General features: G+C 37.3%; 1 protein-coding gene across 4 annotated transcripts in view; it reads left to right on the plus strand.

Annotated features, from left to right (window-relative positions):
- PATJ (PATJ crumbs cell polarity complex component) overlaps positions 1-16,273 on the plus strand; it is a 369,539-nt gene that overhangs the window by 44,953 nt on the left and 308,313 nt on the right. For all 4 annotated transcript variants that reach the window (XM_063103640.1, XM_063103641.1, XM_063103642.1 and 1 more), the window contains exons 8-9: positions 12,467-12,685; positions 15,314-15,413. In XM_063103640.1, coding sequence (XP_062959710.1) covers positions 12,467-12,685; positions 15,314-15,413 — 319 coding nt within the window. The remainder of the gene's footprint in view (positions 1-12,466; positions 12,686-15,313; positions 15,414-16,273) is intronic.

A 16,273-nucleotide genomic window follows, 5' to 3' on the forward strand; every position in this document is an offset into this window, starting at 1 on the left:
TGCCATTTTTATTGTACTAGCGGGTTTAGATTTTTCTTGGGTTTTTATGGCAGTGGTAGTTATTTTTCAGGAACCAAACCCAGTACTCCCTTGAGGATTTCTTGTAAGGGTGGTCGTGTGGTAGTGAACTCCCGCAGTTTTTGTTTGTCTGAGAAATATACTATTTGCCCCTCATTTCGGAAGGATAGCCTTGCAGGGTAGAGTATTCTTGGCTGGCAATCTTTGTCTTTTAGTATTTTGAAAATATCATCCCATTCCTTTCTAGCTTTTAGGGTTTGTGATGAAAAGTCTGATGTTAACCTGATTGGGGCTCCCTTATAGGTGATTTGACGCTTCTCTCTTGCAGCTTTTAAGATTTCTCTTTGTCTCTGAGTTTTGCCAATTTGACTATGACATGTCTTGGAGAAGGCCTTTTTGGGTTGAATACGTTTGGAGATCGTTGAGCTTCCTGGATCTGAAGATCTGTGATTTTTCCTATACCTGGGAAGTTTTCTGCCACTATTTTGTTGAATATGTTTTCAATGGAATCTCCATTTTCCTCCCCTTCTGGAATACCCATGACTCAGATATTTGAGCGCTTGAGGTTGTCTGATATCTCTCTCAGATTTTCTTCCATGTCCTTGATTCTTTTTTCTTTCTTTTTGTCTGCTTGTGTTATTTCAAACAGCCCATCTTCAAGTTCAGAGGTTCTCTCTTCAACTTCAACAAGCCTGCTGGTTAAACTCTCCATTGTGTTTTTTATTTCGCTGAATAACTTCTTCAGTTCAGCAAGTTCTGCTACATTTTTTTTCAGGACATTGATTTCCTTGTACATTTCCTCTTTCAGATCCTGTATACTTTTCCTCATTTCATCATGATGTCTAGCTGAGTTTTCTTGTATCTCATTCAGTTTCCTTAGAATTATCACTCGAAATTCCTTGTCAGTTTTTTCAAGGGCTTCTTGTTCTATAGGATCTAGAGTTTGAGATTTATTAACTTTTGGTGTTGTACTTTCTTGATTTTTTGTATTTCTGGTATCTTTTTTTTGGTGTTTATTCATTGTGGCAGGGGGTTTCACAGTCCACCGGTTTGAGACTAATGACTAACTAGGATGTTGCTGTGGTTGCCCGCCTGCAGCCTGCTCTCCGGCAGGTTCAAGCAGACCTGGGAGCTCTCCTGCCACACTATTCCCAGCCAGAAATTCGTTAGGCTTTTTTCCAAACTGGTGGCCGCAGAGATGGTATCTGCCTCCCAGTAACAGGAAGTTTACCGGGGGCCGGAGTCCAGGGTGTGGTGGAATGACAGTCAGCCCGCCCGTACTTCCTTGCCCTCCCAACACTGGCCGGAGATGCCCCACGCCACCAGCCCTGCCAGAGAACTGCGGAGGGAGTGGGAGAGGAGGCCAGCCCGCAGGCTCCGGAAAGCCCCACGCCAGGCCAAGCAAGTGGGAGGGCTCAGTGATGGCCGAGCTGGGTGGAGCTGCCCGCACCTGGGAAAATGGAGGCAGCACCGGGGCAGTGATTGGCCTGGTGGTGCAGGCGGGAGCCGGGTGGGCATCCGCCCCCCCGAACAGAACTGGGCCACGGGTCACTCACAGGGTTGTGCCAGGTCGGGCACTCACTCTGTCTCTGGTTTGTCGCCGTCCGTGTTCTCGGCCGCAAACCTGTGGGATACTGCAAAAGCAGTATTGAGGGGAAAATTTATTGCATTAAATGCTCACTTCAGAAGAATAGAAAGATGGCAAGTGAACAACCTAACACTTCACCTTAAAGAACTAGAAAAACAAGAACAATCCAAACCTAAAGTTAGCAGACGGAAAGAAATCATTAAGATCAGAGCAGAACTGAATGAAATTGAAAACCAAAAAACAATTCAAAAGATCAACGAATCAAAAAGTTGGTTTTTTGAAAAGATAAATAAAATTGACAAACCATTAGCATGGCTAACAAAAAAAAGAAGAGAGAAGACTCAAATAACAAAAATTAGAAATGAAAAAGGCGATATTACAACTGATTCATCTGAAATACAAGGAATCATTTGAGACTACTATAAACAACTATATGCCAACAAATTTGAAAATCTGGAGGAAATGGATAAATTTCTGGACACACACAAGCTCCCAAAACTGAACCGTGAAGACGTAGAAAATTTGAACAGACCAATAACAATAAAGGAGATTGAAGCTGTTATCAGAAGGCTCCCAACAAAGAAAAGCCCAGGACCAGATGGATTCACAGCAGAATTTTACCAAACATTCAAACAGGAATTGACACCGATTCTTTACAAACTATTCCAAAAGATTGAAACGGACGCAAATCTCCCAAACTCATTCTATGTAGCAAACATCATCCTGATACCAAAACCAGGTAAAGATATAACCAAAAAAGAAAACTACAGGCCAATATCCTTGATGAATATAGATGCAAAAATCCTCACTAAAATACTAGGAAACAGAATACAGCAACACATACGAAAAATTATTCATCACGATCAAGTGGGATTCATCCCAGGGATGCAAGGTTGGTTCAACATACGCAAATCAATAAATGTGATACACCATATTAATAAACTCAAACACAAGGACCATATGATCATCTCTATAGATGCTGAAAAAGCATTTGATAAAGTTCAGCACTCATTCATGACAAAGACCCTCTATAAGTTAGGTATAGAGGGAAAGTATCTCAACATAATTAAAGCCATATATGCCAAACCCACTGCCAATATCATCCTGAATGGGGAAAAGCTGAAAGCTTTTCCTTTAAGAACAGGAACTAGACAAGGATGCCCACTCTCACCACTCCTATTCAACATAGTGTTGGAAGTACTAGCCAGAGCAATCAGAGAAGAGAAGGAAATAAAGGGCATCCAGATTGGAAAAGATGAAGTCAAACTGTCCCTGTTTGCAGATGACATGATCCTATATATCGAACAGCCTAAAACCTCTACAAAAAAACTGTTGGAATTGATAAATGATTTCAGCACAGTAGCAGGATACAAAATCAACACACAAAAATCAGTAGCATTTCTTTTCTCCAATAGTGAACATGCAGAAGGAGAAATCAAGAAAGCCTGCCCATTTACAATAGCCACCAAAAAAATAAAATACTTAGGAATTGAGTTAACCAAGGAGGTGAAAAATCTCTATAATGAGAACTACAAACCACTGCTGAGAGAAATTAGAGAGGATACAAGAAGATGGAAAGATATTCCATGCTCTTGGATTGGAAGAATCAACATAGTGAAAATGTCCATACTACCCAAAGTGATATACAAATTCAATGCAATCCCCATCAAAATTCCAAAGACATTTTTCTCAGAAATGGAAAAAACTATTCAGACGTTTATATGGAACAATAAAAGACCACGCATAGCCAAAGCAATGCTGAGCAAAAAAAATAAAGCTGGAGGCATAACACTACCTGACTTTAAGCTATACTACAAAGCTATAATAACCAAAACAATATGGTACTGGCATAAAAACAGACACACTGACCAATGGAATAGAATAGAGAATCCAGAAATCAACCCACACACTTACTGCCATCTGATCTTTGACAAAGGCACCAAGCCTATTCACTGGGGAAGGGACTGCCTCTTCAGCAAATGGTGCTGGGATAACTGGATATCCATATGCAGGAGAATGAAACTAGATCCATACCTCTCACCGTATACTAAAATCAACTCAAAATGGATTAAGGATTTAAATATACACCCTGAGACAATAAAACTTCTTAAAGAAAACATAGGAGAAACACTTCAGGAAATAGGACTGGGCACAGACTTCATGAACACGACCCCAAAAGCACGGGCAACCAAAGGAAAAATAAACAAATGGGATTATATCAAACTAAAAAGCTTCTGCACAGCAAAAGAAACAATTAAAAGAGTTAAAAGACAACCAACAGAGTGGGAGAAAATATTTGCAAAATATACATCTGACAAAGGATTAATATCCAGAATATATAAGGAACTCAAACAACTTTACAAGAAGAAAACAAGCAACCCAATTAAAAAATGGGCAAAAGAGCTAAGTAGGCATTTCTCTGAGGAAGATATACAAATGGCCAACAGACATATGAAAAAATGCTCAACATCACTCAGCATCCGGGAAATGCAAATCAAAACCACATTGAGATACCATCTAACCCCAGTTAGGATGGCTAAAATCCAAAAGACTATGAACGATAAATGCTGGCGAGGCTGCGGAGAAAAAGGAACTCTCATACATTGTTGGTGGGACTGCAAAATGGTGCAGCCTCTATGGAAAATAGTATGGAGGTTCCTCAAACAATTGCAGATAGATCTACCATACGATCCAGCTATCCCACTGTTGGGAATATACCCAGAGGAATGGAAATCATCAAGTCGAAGGTATACCTGTTCCCCAATGTTTATCGCAGCACTCTTTACAATAGCCAAGAGTTGGAACCCATCATCAGATGAGTGGATACGGAAAATGTGGTACATCTACACAATGGAATACTACTCAGCTATAAAAACGAATGAAATACTGCCATTTGCAACAACATGGATGGACCTTGAGAGAATTATATTAAGTGAAACAAGTCAGGCACAGAAAGAGAAATACCACATGTTCTCACTTATTGGTGGGAGCTAAAAATAAATATATAAATTCACACGCACACACACACACACACACACACACACACACACACACACACACAAACTGGGGGGGGGAAGAAGATATAACAACCACAATTATTTGAAGTTGATACGACAAGCAAACAGAAAGGACATTGTTGGGGGGGAGGGGGGAGGGAGAAGGCAGGGAGGTTTTGGTGATGAGGAGGTATAATCAGCTACAATGTATATCGACAAAATAAAATTAAAAAATAAATAAATAAATAAAAATAAAAATGTATACATTAATATAGATAAATATTTATATATGTTAATATATTTATATTGTGTATATTATATCTTTTAAATTTCTTAGTGCTAATTAGATGTTGACTGAGAACTCACAAAAACAAAAGCTCTTTGAGGTTCTCATTAACTTTTTTTATGGCTTTATTGATGTGTAATTGACATACAATAAATTACACATATATAAAGTATACAATTTAATAAATTTTAGCATGTGTATACACTTGTGAATTCATCTTTATTATTCAGGATTCTTCAGAGAAACAGAACCAGTAGAATACATGCATATGTATAAAGAGATTATTTTAAGGAATTGGCTCGTGCCATTGTGGGGGGGCTAGCAAGTCTGAAATCAGTAGGGCAGGCCAGCAGCTGGAAACTCAGATAGGAGTTGATGTTGCGGTCTTGAGTTTGATATCTGGAGGGCAGGGTGGCAGGATTTCTGTTACATTCTTGAGGCAGAATTCCTTCTTCAGGAAACCTCAGTGTTTGTTCTTAGAGTCTTAAACTGATTGGATGAGGCCCACCTACATTATCAAGGGTAATCTTTATTTAAAGTCAACTGATTGTAGATGTTAAGCCTGTTACTTCAAAGAAAACTGACAGTGTTTGCTGGTAATGTAAAATTTGAGCTTTCAAGTGAAAATTAGAATTTTGGAAAAATTGTATTTTAATGTGAGGTTGAAAGTTCTTCATATTTAAACTTTTCTGATTAGGTTGTTGATGATATTAGTCAATGAGTGTTTTGATATTATACAATGAAATATGTCAGTATTTGGAAGATCTGCAGATACTTTTTCTAGCAGCATCTAGACTAGTGTTTAACCAAACAACTGGACACCACAATCCAGCCAAGCTGTCACATAAAATTTAACTGTAATACCATCATCCATCACCACAGTCAGATAATGAGCATATTCATCACCCTTAACAGTTTCTTGTTCTGCTTTGCAATCCCCATCCCTCCATTCTCAGTGATTTTTAAGAGTATAAATGGGTTCTGAGAGCAGAACATTTAAGGATGGTCATTTTGTGGGTCTTCAAAACACATCTGTGGCACAAAACAAATAGTATTCCTTAAGAGTTCTTCGAAATAATTTTTTTTGTAATTGGAAAAGAGATGAGATTTTGCAGTGTTTTTACCTCTTCCCATTTCTCCCCTCTCCCCCGCTCCTGCTTTAGCAATTTTAATGGGCTTGTTTGCTGGAGTAGCATTTTTCAAAATGCGAGTGGGGTAGTTCTTGTGAAAAACAAAGGGTGAAATAAGTTTCAACAAAATCAAATAGGTTTCTTTACTGTAAGAATTTTCTGAGCTTTTAATATACTAATGTGCCTTATGAATTTTCACAAGGAGAATATGATGTGCAGAGTTTCCCAGATTAATCCCATTGAGGCACTTTTGGGAAAAGCCCAAGTCTGACTTTTCCCTTTTACTGGAAGGTATTGTCACTATTTCAGATCATCAAGGAGTGGGTAGGAGGTATGCCTGTTAAAGAGTCATAAATGCTCAAAGAGAAGCAAGTGCTTATGCTGGACATTGTTATCTGCCCAGTATACATTGTTCTTGTGTAATCCTCAAAACAATCTTTTAAGTTTTATTCCTAAATTTTATAGATGTGGAAATCATTGAGAAATTGCCCAGAGTTACACAGATAGGTAAGTGACAAAGTCAGGATTGAGCCCATACCTGTTTGATTCTGAAGTCTGTGCTTTACTGCTTAAATCTTTCAGCACGATACTGTAACCAACTGAGCTAACCGGCCAGCCCTACTGCTTAAAATCTGTTTACCCAAAATTGATCCTAATGTTTTCCTTTTCCTGATGTTCACCTGTGCAGAGTTGTTCATACCTATCAATAGGGAGTAGCAGGCTCTGGAAGCAATAGAGCTATTGACTCCAGTAGGGAATGTGGTGAGGCCTAGACAGAGGGGACAGAGCAGTATTCTCTCCTCTCTTTTCATCTCATCTGAGCTAATGGCAGATGAAATCTCTTCAACCTTCTTGCCATTTATCGCATTCTTCATGCCTGCCACCATTTGTTCCATGGTTCTACTCGATGTTTTGCTTGCTGTAACTCCAGAAGTGACTTTAGCTGCTGCACCTTAATACTCCAGTCTGTGGTACAAGATGTGGCATATACCTCCCTATTGTCTGTCTTTGGAGAAATTCTTCTCAGCCCACCTACATTCCAAGTAAGCCTCTCTGAAAGGAAAGAGCATAGGGTCGGTATGTGAGCTTTATAATCACACAGATGAAGGCTTGAATCCTGAATCTACCACTAACCCTGGGCAAATTATTTCTTGGCTTAATTCCTTGTTTCTAAAATTGTCTCCAAGACCACCGCAGGTTTGATGATTTGCTAGGATGACTCACAGGACTCAGCATATAGTTGTATCCATAGCTATGACTTATTCCAGTGAAAGGATACAAAGCAAAATCAGTACTGGGAAAGGTATATGAGGTGAAGTCTGGAGGAAACCAGGCGGAAGCTTCCAAGAATCCTTTCCCAGTGGAGTCATATGGGACACTTAAAAAATCTTCCAGTGATGAATTATGATAACACATCTGAAATGTGTACCATGGAAACCCATTAGAGACTTAATGCATAGGGTTTTTATTAGTTGCTGGCCATGTGGGCACACACTGTCTAGCATGTACCAAAGTTAAAAAAGAAAGCAGGTATTCAAGAGAAACCACATTGTTTGCACGATGGTGTAGGCATTGTGAGCCATTCTTACTGGGGATTGGTGGGAACTCTTCCAGAATCTAAGCTCCAAGGTATTAGCCAAGAGCCAACCTTGTGAGCAGACCTTTCAAAGAACAGCAGTCTCAGGCCTGCTGTTAACTCTTTTTGCTAGGAGATAATTGTGCTTGCCTTAAAAAAGACTGTGTGAAATTGAATGTTAACCAATGTAATGTGCTTTAGCACAATGCCTTTTAGTTCCTCATCCCTTTCCTTTCCAATCCTCTTAGCTGGGATGAAATGTCAGAGCTGGGTTGTCCCCAAGGCAGCTCCTCCCAGGGTTACCTGACTCTGCAAGCTGTTGCTAAATTGTTGCTTATCTAGCCTAATCACAGCTTTAAAAAAATTAAAGGAGATATTGCTTTTAATTAAAATATACTCATGTTTTGAATATTAATGCTCACTGTTGACTATGGCAACCTTCATGGGACAAAAGCTCCTTATATTTCCATTCGTGTTAACAGATTAGTCAATATGTATGATTAAAAGATGGGGTAGAGTTGAGGGGATGTGGTGAAGAACACTTAACTGAGGTCACTGCAGCCTAAGGAGCGATCAGAAATGGATGTATTTAAAGACTTGCTGTGAACAAGGCACCAGGCTAAACATTTTACATATAATATTGAGTTTAATGCTCACAGCTCAGTGAGAGAGGAATTTATTCTGTATTTGCTTAAGAGGAATCTGAGATTTATGTAGTACAAGCAACCGACCTTTGACCATACAGCTTGACCAAAGAAGAGCAAGGATTTGAACTTGGGTGTCTGACTCCAAAGCCCTTATTAAAGTAAATAAAATGGAAAATAGCATTAAAAAAAAAATTGTAGGAAGCTTTTCAGAAATCTTTATTGAGATCTGGTTACAATGATCAATAAGTTAATGTAATTAGGACCAATTCATGGATAAGGAATTATATGAGATACTCTCCAAAATTCACAGTGCCTGAAACACACATCTTTAGAGCATTCTATTCAGTTGTGGCAAAAATTTAAAAAATTTTCAGGATTAATCTGGCCCTCACATCATGGGCACGAGGGGTGACAATCAGCTTTGTATCATGAATATTAATAACGAGTAAAAAAAATTTTTTCAAGAGCTAGTTTTTGTTTTGTTTTGAAATTGGTGATGGGTAATGTAAAACTTCTTTGTTTTGCATAAACCTCACTCATGTGGTCTGGAGGAATTCTGGGGAAGTCAGGTACCCTGGGTTACCCCATTTTCTCCAGAAAGTGACCATTATAACACAGCCTATTTAAAGGTTGTCATAAATTATTGACATTATGATATGAGGCAGTTATAACATAAGTCATATTAACTACCCAGTAACCTTTAATACTAAGAAGGAATGGAACCAAGCAAGGGTTGGAGAGTGGCTGTGCACTATGGGGGACTTTCAGTGACGCAAAGCCCAGCTCAAGGTCACTAAACAGTTGGCTATTCCCAAGCACTTTTGCTTTGAGTGATTCTTTAGACAGATATTTTCTTTATCCTTAACAATCAGTTAATGAGGGCTTTAGGAATTTGATTAGGATAGGATAGGTATACTTGGACTTAATTTGTTTAGGGAAGGAGTGTTTAGTTTATCTTATAAAGTCACTGTTTTTTGTCAGTGACATGTTGCCTTTTGATTAAAGATCAATAATAGAACCAACCTGGAATCAAACATAGTAATGATTTCATTTTCTGAATTGTAGAAGTTTGGTGCCATAATTTAGTTTTTAGAGAAACAAATTTGATTTTTTCTTTTGTAGTTCAGGCCTCATTCCTGTAGGTTTTCAAATATTTTTTGAATTGAAATTATCATCCACAACAGCATATTAGAGAACTTAAAATGCAAAGTAATGGTTTTTTTTTTTAGCCAAAAGCTGCTAACCTGGATTAAAGTATTTTTTTATTTTCAACTATATAAATGATACTGTTATTGTTTTCACTCTAATTGTGTGATACCTCTTATATCAGCTGTTTTAATTTTTCTGCCTTTCACATTATCTTTTCCAATGTGCATATTTTTTCTCTTATGAGACAATCTATGGTTAATAAACTTTTATATGTGAATGTTTGATTAGCACACTGTGTGCTTGAATCTTGGCATAGCTATTGGCTTTCATTGATTTATGATTTCTGTTAAAGAACAAAAAGGATTTTATGCCTTTTGGTTTCCTTGCACAGTTGGTAGGTTATGGAAGGAGAATGATCAGAAAATATCAATAAAATGAAATGTTTGGGGCTTCTTGACTTAGACAAGGTAGCTGTCATTTTGGTGTCTTTCCTACCAATCTGACTAATGACTATTTTTGTACTTATGAATTCCTTAGAACACCTGTTTTTCTGCAAGAAGAAAATGTTTGACTTTTCAGTGACAGATGCAAATTATCTACATCATTTTAAATTAAGAGTTGAGGTAAAATAGGAAAAAAAAATAGTGCCTAGGAAGTGACTAAATATATACTTCATGGTGAAATGCCCTTCTTTGGCCAAGCCAAGCATTAAAACATTTACTAGACATATTCTTTATTCTTTAGTCAGGGTGTAATTTTGTTCAAGAATAGTTTTTGATTCACAAAGGCAGCTTTACTCTTATTTTTCATCAGGACTACTGATTTTCTCTTAAGTAGTAGCTTATTTTATTTGAAGTCAGTGGCATGGATGAAAACAGAATATCAAATTATCATTATTAAAGTAGAAACCCAGCAGTTCTTTATTCTTTTTTTTAATAATTATGTCCTCCTTGCATCTGTTTCTTTTCCACGTTTCTGAATTGAATTGCATTTCTGCTACACTGCTTCTCTTTACTTTAGTCCCCTCCAGTGCCTTCTGCAGCACTCACCACAAACCACGTAGCATTGTACTCATTGTTTCGGTTTAAAGCCTTCCTTCATTAGGTTCCTGCAAAACTGGAGAAAAGGAAGGATGCAGAAAATACTCTTCAGCCTTAAGGCTTTTTAAAACGTCTTCCTTCAGAATTTCATCTACAGCTTATCAATGGTGCCATCTGGATCCAAGAATATGGAGCTTAGAACCAAATTAACCCAGTGGTCATTGCTCTGTTCTCAAGCTGTCTTCCTCTCCCAGTTGCAAAATATGTATTTTTCATCCTCATTTTACTCAAACTTTTTGACAGTTATAAGCAATTTCTTGGAGAGTAGGAAAACAGTAAATTTACTGTCTACTAGTAGCCTTTGTATATAAGAGATTCACTTGCTGCAGGAATGTTCCTCTGGAGAGATCAAAGTTTAGGCCACTGACTAAATGAGAAGAACATTCTTCAGTGGGCAGCTTGGACTGAACTTTGATTCTGCCATTTATTAGCTTTGTGGCCTTGGTCGAGTCAGTCAACCTTTTTGAACCTCAATTTTCTCATTTTAAAGTTGTCCTTCTCTGAATGAGATGATACATGAAAATGACTTTTAACCTGTAGGGTCCTCTGTAGTGTGATTTTTTTTTTTTTAACAAGCTATGTTGACATTTTGGTATATTTAATATACTGTTATAAAGATAAATAAGGTGAATTCACAATTTCTGGTGAAACAAATCAGCTGTTTCAAAACTTTTACAAAGAAAGAAAATGATAAACATTTTGAACTGATATACATTTTGATAAATTATGTCAAACTTGGCGTGAAATATAAATACATACAAAAGAATGTACATCATGTCTGTACACATTTTAAATAATCATTAGAACAATAATCGCCGATATACACACCACCAGCTTAAGAAATTAAACATTACGTATCCTTACTCCAAACTCATCCAAAATCATGACTTAAATACTTCCTATATGCTAATGGCTTCCACATTTAAATGTGTAGTCTGGACTTCTCCCCTGAACTCTAGATTTGTATATCCAGCTGTATACCTGTTATCTCCGCTTTAATGACTAATAGGCATCTCAGACTGAACTCATCTGTAAAACTGAACTCCTGATTTCCACTCCTACCCATCTATTCCTCTGTAGTCTTCTTTATCTCAGTGCATTGCAACTCCATCTTTCCAGTTGCTTAGGTTAAAAACTTAAGAGTTTTGATTTCTTTTTTTCCCCCTTATATCCCATATAGAAGTTATCAGCAGATCCTGTTGACAGATCACTAAAAGTAGATCTAGTTTCTCACTTCTCAACACCCCAACTGCTAACCTAGTCCAAGCTGTTGTTATCTCTTTATGGATTATTGCTGAGGCCTGCCAACTGGTATCTCTGCCTTTCTTGTGTCCTCTCTGATAGTCTATTTTAAGCACAGAAGCTTAAATGATCGTGTTAAAAGTAAGTCAGATAATGTCACTCCTCTGTTCAAAACCCTCCAATGACTTGCATCCCAGTCATACAGAGAAAATGCGCTGTACTGTCTGACCCCCTGTTAATGCTCTCCTCTCTTTGACTACTCTCCTCCTTCCTTATTTTCTTCTAGCCACAGTAGCATTTTTCTGTTCCTTTCAAACATGCCACCATGCCTGTTGGCCTTTGGAGTTCCTAGCTTTATACTGCTGGAGGCTTCTGTTCTGACCTCCTTCCCTTCTTGAGGTGTAGGGCTTTCTGACCACTTCCTTGCATACATGACCATGAATATCCTGGCTCTAGGCCACTAGGCACAAATTGATATCCTCAAGCAAATGCCTGTTTTTGAATACCGATTGTTTTTCTCACTTCAAACCCTTCTGTATTTAGTATTCTACAAGGAATACTTTTACTCTTTTGACAATTCAGCCATTAGTTAAAAATATTATATTTTATTTCAGCATTTTAGGTGGATTCTCCTCAGTCATTTTGCCAGAACTGAGAGTCTGGTGAATTGTTATTAACTGGTGAAGTTAGATCATTGATTTCTCAAAATAATTTTGTTTTTTCTTGGATTAAAGGATGGAAGACTCCAGACAGGGGACCACATCTTGAAGATTGGTGGCACAAACGTGCAGGGAATGACCAGTGAGCAAGTTGCTCAAGTGCTGAGGAACTGTGGGAATTCAGTCAGGATGGTCGTTGCTAGAGACCCAACTGGTGAAATTTCGGTGACCCCTCCTGCCCCTGCAGCCTTACCTGTTGTCCCACCCGCTGTAGCCAACAAGAGCCCTGACTCTGTGAGTATATGAATCATTCTTGCATCTTAAATCGAATACTGGGTGTGATACACTGCAAGGTAAGAAATTCTTTCTACTCGAAACACCACAGTGATATGAGTCGTATCTCAGTTGTGTCTCTATGCTCACCAGGGAAGCAGAAGAGAACCCAGTCTGGAGACACTAGACATTTTTTATTTTCTTTTTTGAGGGTTAAGCCATTCAACTTCCCTGAGCCTCAGCTACTCACTTGTAAGTTGGAGAGTACTACTACTTGCCTTGTCTATTTTATTAGGTTGGCGAGGAGACATCCAGATGGTGGAAGGAAAACTGGAAATACCGGTCAATGTATAAGAATTATCACTGATAACAGTAGACTGGCCAAAAGGAATGGACATTAATAGTAATATTCATTATAATTATTAACAATTCTTACAGTTACATAATGATAATCACCATTATTAGTCATTATCAAGTATCTGGAATTGTCCAGGTCATCTGAAACCCTTGTAGTAATTTTGCAAGATAGTCATTATCAAGTATCTGGAATTGTCCAGGTCATCTGAAACCCTTGTAGTAATTTTGCAAGATAGGTCTTCTCATCCATTTAATAGATGAGGAAACTAAAGTCAAACAACTTGTTAAAGTCCTCATATGGAGTAAGTTGCAAAGCTGGAATCTGAATTCAGATCTTTCTGGTCCCTACCAAGTTCTTTCCCAGTATTTCACAAGGTCTGAATGAAGACATATTAAAGCAAAAGCAAAGAAATAGTTTTAAAAAAGAGGGGCCAGGAGGAATGTTACACTTATCACTGTGTAACGGAGATGCAAAAAAGGATTACTCAAAGCACCATGAATGTGATGAGAAGCCCGAAGGGTCTGTACCCCAGCAACTCTTCTATTAGAAGGAGAAAACTGGGTGCAGTTCTGATTCAAAGTTAGCTTCTGTTTTTTATTGTAAAGACAAGGAAGTTTCACAAGAAAAATCAGTTAATTCAGTCATTACAAAAGGACACAAAGACGTGGGCAGTGTTACAAAAGTTATCTATGGCTAAGTATAGCTTAAACAATGGAAACTAGTAACATCGGTAAAATTAACAATGTGACCTTCCAAAGTACAATTTGTGAAAAGCTAAGTTGGTCAAACTGCAATCATTATCTAAAGTATAACCTCTCCTTAAGCAAAAGTTGCATTCTTATGATAAAATCTAAATATAATTATCTCTAAAGTTTTCCCCAACAGACAGCTTGCCCCTAGCAAACATTTTTTTCACATCTTTCCCTTCAGCAATTCTCAAAATCTCTTAACAGGATCAGTATGACAACCACCTGTTAGCTCTAAAATCATTAAAGTACACAGTCCCATACCTAAGCAGTGATTAGAGTTGATTAGCTGTTGCCTGGCTGTCTGTGGGCCGTGGCCCCCTACCCGAGGGCTTTTGCCCTATACATGCATTCACCTAAAAACCCTATTCTAAAATCAAGATTTCTAACTCTCTACAGAGGAAGAGGGAAGAAAAGAGAAGTGGTTATGGTGGGAAAAGGTAGAAGGTCACTGATCATCATCACCTGAGATGTCACTCAGTGTCTTTTGGAAAGTTGTTTGCCTTTCCCTACTTGGAACCATATGAGTGGAAGTTTTCTGTTTGAGATACTAGAAGCTGTTTTTTTTTTTTTTTTTATTTTTTATTTCTTCAAATTGTGGTTACGACCATTTTCTTTGCTCTCCCTTATTCTAGTTCCCTGGAGCCTTCTACTTTGTAGTTGCGGGACCAGTGTAGCTGTGTGATAAGTGGGAATTTGATCCTATCAATTATTTGCTTTCTAATTATAATGTTTTAAATTGAAAGCAAAGTATTATGTGTTTAGGCACCTTATTCCTTTACAGAAAGACAAATATTGAAAATAAGTTTTAGGTCAATATTTTTTATATTACTTACAATAACTAGTCTTACCTTTTTTTTCTAAATTTTTCTTTATGCTGTAGTTCTTTCAGATACAAATGTAGCCTGAGTCTTTCCTAAATGGCTGTATTAGTTTTCCATTGTTGTATAACAAATTACCGCTACTTTAGCAGCTTAAACAATACCCTTTGTTAGTTCACAGTTCTGTAGGTCAGAATTCAGGGTGGGCTTGGATGGACTCTCTGTTTAGATTGTTACAAGGCCAAAATCAAGGTGTCAGCTTGGCTGGGTTCTTTTCTGGATGCTCTGGGGACAATTCACTTGTAAGCTCTTTCAGGTTGTTGGCAGAATACAGTTCCTTGCAGCTGTAGGACTGAGATCCCTTTTTCTTTGCTGGCTATCAGCCAAGGACCTCTTTCAACTTCTTAAGGCCCCTGCATTCCTTCTTATATGACCCCCTCCAACTTCAAACCACAAGTTGTGTTCATATGCTTCAAATCTTTTTTACTTCCTTTTCTGGCAAAAGAAGACTGATTTCTTTTGAAGGGCACCAGGTAATCTCCCTTTTTCATGTAATGTAACAGACACGTGGGAGAAGCACCAGGGATTGAGGGTTCTGGGGACCTTCTTAAAACTCTGCCTACCACAGGTACTATGAAAATACTTAGTAAACCTTGCACAGATTGACTATGTACACACAGTTATGTAACTAAACTTACATAATAATTTTGTTTTTTCCTTTTAGGACAGTTCTCTTTTTGAAACTTATAATGTTGAACTCATTAAAAAAGATGGACAGAGTCTTGGGATTAGAATTGTTGGCTATGTTGGAACATCTCATACAGGTAAATGAGTCATTTCTATTTTATATTTGGAAATAATTATAAAGAATGTTAAGGTTTCTAGACAGTAAAATTAAATACCTGCAGCTTTTAATTTAAAACTTGAATAAAACCACGAGTCTATAATAGCAACCATTTACATCTCAGTGATTACAGAATCACATTTTTATCTCAATAGTTTTATAGCTGGCTTGATGGTCATTAACAAAATAATATAACTGTCCATCTCTCTACAGTATTTGAATTGTACTTCCTCTTGTTTCTAAAATAGATGTATTTTGAATATTGTGACTGTTAATATATCTTATGCTTGTTATAAAGTAAATGGATGACTGTATGTATTTCATATCATGAATGTCCAAAAAGTATCACTATTATGTTTAATCACTAAAAAAATAAAACAGATATTTTAATTAGAATTATTTTTCTTTCATATAAAAGGAATAAAGTGTGAGACTAAATATACGGCTCAATTATTTCTGAATAAAACTTCCCCAACCTGCAAAGCTTGGTAACTTTCACTATGAGTTATTCTTTTATTATAAGAGAATTGTTAGGATAAGGAAAAATAAACTTTTCCAGAAATATTTGCTAATAACATGAAAATTCAGAGTCATGAAATATTCTAGTCTATTAAAAAAAAAGATTAGAGAATTACTTTCTATAAAAAAAAATTATCTTGCATGCTTACAGCAGGTGGAAAGATTAAGAGTGCTAATATATTCAAAGTCTTGAATGAAATTCATGTCAGACCACCTTGTGCTATTTTAGCCTAATGAAATATTTTTTAAAACCTTTAGATTTTTCTAAGTGCTACCTTTTTTAAAAAATGTGTTCACAATTTCAATGAGTTCCAAAAGAGC

The sequence above is a fragment of the Cynocephalus volans genome, chromosome 8 (genome assembly GCF_027409185.1).
Source record: "Cynocephalus volans isolate mCynVol1 chromosome 8, mCynVol1.pri, whole genome shotgun sequence".
Taxonomy (NCBI): domain Eukaryota; kingdom Metazoa; phylum Chordata; class Mammalia; order Dermoptera; family Cynocephalidae; genus Cynocephalus; species Cynocephalus volans.